The sequence below is a fragment of the Aegilops tauschii genome, chromosome 3, assembly GCF_002575655.3.
Source record: "Aegilops tauschii subsp. strangulata cultivar AL8/78 chromosome 3, Aet v6.0, whole genome shotgun sequence".
Taxonomy (NCBI): Eukaryota; Viridiplantae; Streptophyta; class Magnoliopsida; order Poales; family Poaceae; genus Aegilops; species Aegilops tauschii.
Genome location: NC_053037.3, coordinates 602,705,937 through 602,712,010, shown reverse-complemented (window position 1 = coordinate 602,712,010; position 6,074 = coordinate 602,705,937). Strand labels below are relative to the sequence as shown.

Here is a 6,074-nt window from a genome sequence, read left to right as displayed (position 1 = left end):
AACGACGCGCTAGACGGAGAAGTCATCAACATCTGATTGGTCGATGTGTGTGACGATGAAAGGGTGCACAACAACTTCTATGAAATCTTGTTTCCAATGGAGACAATCTTAAAGATCCAATTTTGTTTCCCAATGGAGACAATCGTAAAGATGCAAGTCTAGAGACCCTAAGGCCTTGTACAATGCTAGGTGCTTCGAAAATAACCTGGGTTTTTTCTGAAGCACCACTGCCTATTTCTACAGAAGAGACGCCTAATTAAGCGTCTACCCTCTACAAATAAACACCCATGCTTAAAAAACACTGGTCTATTTCTCTAAGCATCTCTCCTAAGCGTCTTGCATTGTACAAGGCCTAAGAGATGGAGGTAGAATCAAGCATCAAAACCGTGGGATGGGTGGTGGAAGGACATACATCATCACTGAGCTACTTCTGGATATCGACGTGCCTGTACCGAATAGGTTTTATTCAGCCATGAAAACCTGCATGGCGAGTATGATGATAATTGCGAGCCTTTCCAACAAGATTATAAGATTTGGAACCACAAAACCCCTCAGGTTACAGTCACTTACTCAAGAAGCATACTGGTACTTCTTCAAGGTGCATGCTTTTGGGAGCACGAGAGCGGAGGACCACCCAAAGCTCGCATCAATTGCAATGGACATGGCCAGGTTGATGAATGGGTGCTTCATGGGTGCAAGCATCTTGAGTGAAATACTGAAAGCAATTCTTAACCTTCATTTCTGGAGTAGGGCCCTTGCAGCCCTAAAGAATTCAAAGCAGACGAACATCTCAGTGTATGAGCATTTCACTTATCCTTGGCCAATCCTGGAGACATGATATTTCAGGAGAGAGTGAAGAAAACTTATGAATGTGTTGTGATGTTTGCTGGCCACCAGACATGTTCTGCTGAAACTGGACCCGAAGCTCTCAAGATGACAAGATGAGCATGCAAGATCTTCTCGTTGGAAGTGTTAGGCCTAGAGGGAAATTCAACGTCCATCTATGGACATCTCGTCTGCCTCCTCACTACAACTACTCGGTTCAATGTGACATACGGAGGCCACATCACGTGGTTACAAGGAACAAAAGCTTTCAGAAGAGACTAGGCTAATTAGTGGTCTAGTCCTTTATTTATTTTTCTATAAAATATATTGTTTCAAAGCTGATGCATGGTTTGTTGTTCCCCAACAACTTGAAGTGATGCAAGTAGAGTAGATTTATATTGTGAGTTGTAGCTGTTCGCCTTGCTGAAATATCCTATTTTATTTTCTTTTTTCTTTTCGGAGAATGGTGAAATGATACAGATTTTACTGTGATTCTGTGTTGTACTTCCAGCAGTAAGTAATAAGCAATTGGGTACACTATCGGTCATAAGTTTTGGAAGTTCCTTTGGGTGGGTGATATCAGCCAGGCACTGCCTCCATTTCTTTTATCCTGTGTGTACAGACTAGTGTGAAACATGGCATGTTTCGTCAAACTGTTTAAGATTGAATTTGTCCATCTAATATATTTCATTGAACAGATTGCATCAGCCAAAAAAACCCCGCCAAAAAACCTCTTTCTCTAGATATAATGAGTAGATATATCACGAGCAATTGACAAACATGGCGCCCCCTATTCTAGACATGCATACAAGATGCATGCTTGGTGGTAGGCGTTGGCAATTTGTGTGAGGGAAAGTGGACACTAGTAGATGGATATGCATATATATATATGAATGACATTTAAGAATTCAGTCCATCTTTGGTCTTAGTTCATGTACATATAATATTTATGCCTAGGAGATTTAATTATCTGAGACATTGGAGGAACCAATAGTTTGGGAACACACGATGCACTTTGATTGCCACTAGGTCCACATTCGAGCCCGCCTTCCTTTTGCATGAATTTAGTAATAAAGAAGCCTGAAGGAATTGTTATGGAGTACGCCTTCAAGGGTGTTATCTCGGTCATCTACAGTTTGGGCGTCTTACTTCTCGAGATTTTAAGCGGGAAGAGGAATGCAAGCTTCTTGAATCTCACAGGAAACTGCCTACTGCAATGCCCGGATATCGAGCATCCGGGAGTCAGTTAGGCCCGTTGCCGGGTCGTCCTACATCAGCAGCGTCGTCTTGTCGAACAACAGATGGTCAAAGTAGAATTGGGAAGATGATTCTCAATAAACCTGATCCTTGGCCTGCTTTTTAATGTTTAGTGGAGGGCCTGAATCAACCGCTTTATTGCATTTTATCAGATCCGTAATTCAATGTTTGTGTTTTGCTCACCTGGTGTGAAAATTGTTGACCTGCCTTGATTCTCTTGGTCCAGACGCGGGATGGCTATTTTTAGTGGCAGGGTGTACCCAACTGTCACTTGCATTACTTCCATTGCATAACTATGCATCCTGACCATATATAGATGTCAGGGTGCACACACTTGTCACTTGTGTGTAAAATTGAGAACCTGGCACGATACAGGTTGCACATGAGAAAGAACAGGACGTGCACTCAGATTCTCTTATTTGCCTGATGCATACAAAATTGCATATATGTTGTGTGTAAATTCAGAACTTCCCATGTTACAGGCTGCATGTTGTTGTGGATTCAGGCCGAAGCCGAAGATGAACTAGAGAGGCGAGGCAAGTTTTTGCGCTGCGAACTGTTACAGCTTTTCTGCTCCTCTTTCCTTTTATTCAGAGATCGATCAATCGTGCAGCGAGACTTGCTCAAGTACTAGATCGTGCCATCCCACGACCTCGAGCATGCTCCTGTCACCCCTACAACTTCGCCACAGATCGCACAAGCCGCGTCTTCTGGCGCTAACAGAAACTTAGCTGAAAACTAGCTGCAAAATAGCAGGTGTCTAACTGAACCTATACTACGTTATTTTCTGAAACTGAAACTTACGACAGGTGCGTCAGGTTTAGACGAGCTAACAATTCACCTCCTTAAGCCTGCTGCACCGCGACGACACCAAGCTTCTCCCGCATCTACACGAACCTGACTCTTCCCAATGCCTTGGTTAGAATGTCAGCGAGCTAGGTTGTCAGTGCCAATGTGATCAACTTCTACCTTTCCTTCCTCGATGCACTGACGGATGTAGTGATACTTGATGTCGATGTGCTTGCTCCGGTCGTGATGAACCGGGTTCTTGCTCAGGGCGATCGCAGACTTGTTGTCGATGAGCAGCTGAAACTTCTCCACCGATCGCCCTGTCAGGTCAGCAAGGAGGCGGCTGAGCCACACCCCCTGGCACGTCGCCGCCGCAGCAGCAACGTACTCGGCCTCGCACGACGAAATCGCCACCACCTTCTGCTTCTGTGAGGTCCAGGTGACGACACTGCCGCCAAGGAAGTAGACCACGCCGGAGGTGCTCTTCCGGTCGTTCGTGTCACCGGCATGGTCGCTGTCGCTGTAGCCAACCAGGGAGGGCCCGTCCGAACCCCTCTTGTAGCAGCACCCATAGTGAAGAGTGCCGCGGATGTACCTGAGGATCTGCTTCACCGCCGTCCAATGGCGCGTGCTCGGTGCCTCCATGTACCGGCTGGTCACGCCCACGGCCAGAGCAATGTCCGGCCTCGTGTTGACAAGATAGCGCAGACAGCCGATGACGCCGCGATACTCAGTGGCATCCGCCGGCGGTGCGCCGTCCTCCTTGCTCAGCTTCAAACGCACCTCCATAGGTCTGCTGCATGGGTTGCATGCAGCCGCTCAGCCCAGCGCGCTCGAGCACCTTCTCCACGTATCCTCTCTAGTAGAGCGTGATCTTGCCCCGCTCCTGCTTCATCTCGATGCCAAGGTAATAGGACAGCAACCCAAGGCCGCTCATCTTGAATAGGTGCTGCATTTCGGCCTTGAACGCCGTGATCTCATCGCCGTCAGCTCCAGTGATGACCAGGTCGTCGACGTAGACCCCCACGAGGAGGAATGAACTGCCTGCGACGCGTCTGTACACGGCGTGCTCCAGAGGAATGCGCAAAGCCAAGTTCATGGAGAGAGGCATCAAGTTTGGCATACCATGCACGCGGCGTCTGTCGTAGCCCATACAGAGCTTTGCTCAGCTTGAGGACGGCTCGAGGGTCATCGGCACTGACGAAACCCTCCGGCTGTTGGACGTACACCTCCTCCGCCAGGTCGCCGTTCAAGAACGCTGACTAGACATCCATGTGATGGACTTGCCAGCCAGCGTGCGCGGCGAGCGCGATCAGCACGCGCACCGTCTCCATCCGCGCCACCGGCGCGAACACCTCGTCGAAGTCCACCCCCTATCGCTGGGCGTAGCCCTTGACGACGAGCCTGGCCTTGTGCTTGATCACGTTGCCGTCCGCGTCCTTCTTCAGTTTGAAGACCCACTTCAGACCGATCGCGCAGCACTCCGGAGGAGTCGCGGCGACCGACCATGTGTTGTTGTCGACGATGGCCTGCATCTCTTCTTGCATCGCGGCCGTCCACTCCGGGGAGGCGAGCGCCTCTTCCACGCCCACCGGCTCGTCTGCTGTGACAAGGCACAGCATCCCGAGCTCGTCGTCGTCCAACTGTAGATCAGGCGTTTCCGGCGGTGCCTGCACAGATTTGGCGGTGTCGTACACGTCCTCCATGCGCCTGTAGCGACGCGGCGCATCCGTGTCCACCGCAGCGTCCAGAGCGCTGTCATGTGACGGTGGCGTTCACTGCCGTGCGCCTGGTCCGGGCGTGGCGAATGCCGGCGTCGCGGGCTCGGAGACGTGCCGCGTCGCCGTTGGCGCGGACTCCTCGCCCCTGTCGATGATGTGCTCCCCCGACTCGGTGATGTATGTCACAGAGAACGACTACGTTGCCACCTCCTGACCGGGCTTCGTCGCTGCTTCGTCCGTTGACCAGGGCCACGCGCGGCGTTCCTCGAACGCCACATCGCGTGTGACGTGCACCCGGTTCGCCACCAGGTTGTACACCCTATAGGCTTTGGATCCCTCCTCGTAGCCGACGAACACGGTGAGCACCGAGCGGTCGGAGAGCTTGGTCACGCCGGGCCCCGTCTTCTTCATGTGGGCGACGCACCCGAACGTGCGCGGATGCGCGACAGTGGGCTTCCTCCCGTTCCAAGCCTCGTACGGGGTCACCCCATTGAGACTCCTTGTGGGCGCTCTGTTGAGCACGTACACGGCACACTTGGCAGCTTCCCCCCAGAACTTCGCAGGCGTGCCCATGCTCTTGAGCATGCACCGGGCCATCTCGACCACCGTCTGGTTACGGCATTCGACGACTCCGTTCTGCTGTGGCGAGTACGGTGCAGTGGTGTGATGCATGATGCCGCCCTGCTCGCAGTGGGCCTTGAACTCGCCAGAGTTGAACTCACCGCCCCTGTCTGAGCGGAACGCGCGCAGGCGACAGCTCTGCTTTGCCTCGGCCTGCGCCTGAAATTTCTTGAAGCGCGCGAACGCCTCGTCCTTGGACCTGAGAACCTCTAGCCACATATATGTTTTGTAATCATCAACGACCAGAAGGAAATACTGATTACCGCCCGCAGTCGCTGGCTTGATCGGGCCGCAAAGGTCAGTGTGTACCAGGTCCAGGGCGCGCCCGGCGCGGTGCGGGCTCGCGCGTGGGAACGCTAGGCGATGCTGCTTCCCGATCGTGAACCCGTCACAGATCTCGTCGATGTGGTCCACCAGCGGCATCCCACGGACCATGCCCCTCCTGGACATGGCGCTCATGGCGTGGAAGTGGAGGTGGCCGAGGCGGGCATGCCATAGCCACGCTGGGTCGTCCAGTTTGGCCACGAGGCACGCCGGCGCGGCCAGGTCCAGCCGTAGTACGTACACGCGGTTTGCGGTGCGCCTGACCCGCACGAGCAGTTCCCTCCGTTGGTCGAACACACAAAGGTGCCCGTCCTCGATCACGGATTTGTATCCGTTCTCGTCCAGCTGCCCGAGCGAGATTATGTTGGCCCGCAACTTGGGGATGAAGTAGACGTCCGCGAGCATCCGCTGGTTGCCGTTGGCACACCGGAACATGACGCAGCCCTTTCCGCAGATCGTGACGAGCGATCCGTCCCCGAACCGCATGGAGCCGTGCACCGTCTCGTCGAGGTTGACGAAAGCGTCTCGCGCCCCGGT

At 52.9% G+C, this 6,074-nt stretch overlaps 1 protein-coding gene across 1 annotated transcript; it reads right to left on the bottom strand.

The window, feature by feature from the left end:
- Positions 1-3,009: 3,009 nt before the first annotated feature.
- LOC120976096 (secreted RxLR effector protein 161-like) lies at positions 3,010-3,660 on the bottom strand. The gene has a single exon (XM_040402925.1). The coding sequence runs from the start codon at positions 3,658-3,660 to the stop codon at positions 3,010-3,012; it is 651 nt and encodes a 216-aa protein (XP_040258859.1).
- Positions 3,661-6,074: the final 2,414 nt, after the last annotated feature.

Bases quoted from the DNA above. Each gene is read 5' to 3' on its own strand.
- LOC120976096 (XM_040402925.1), bottom strand. From the start codon at position 3,660: ATGGAGGTGCGTTTGAAGCTGAGCAAGGAGGACGGCGCACCGCCGGCG.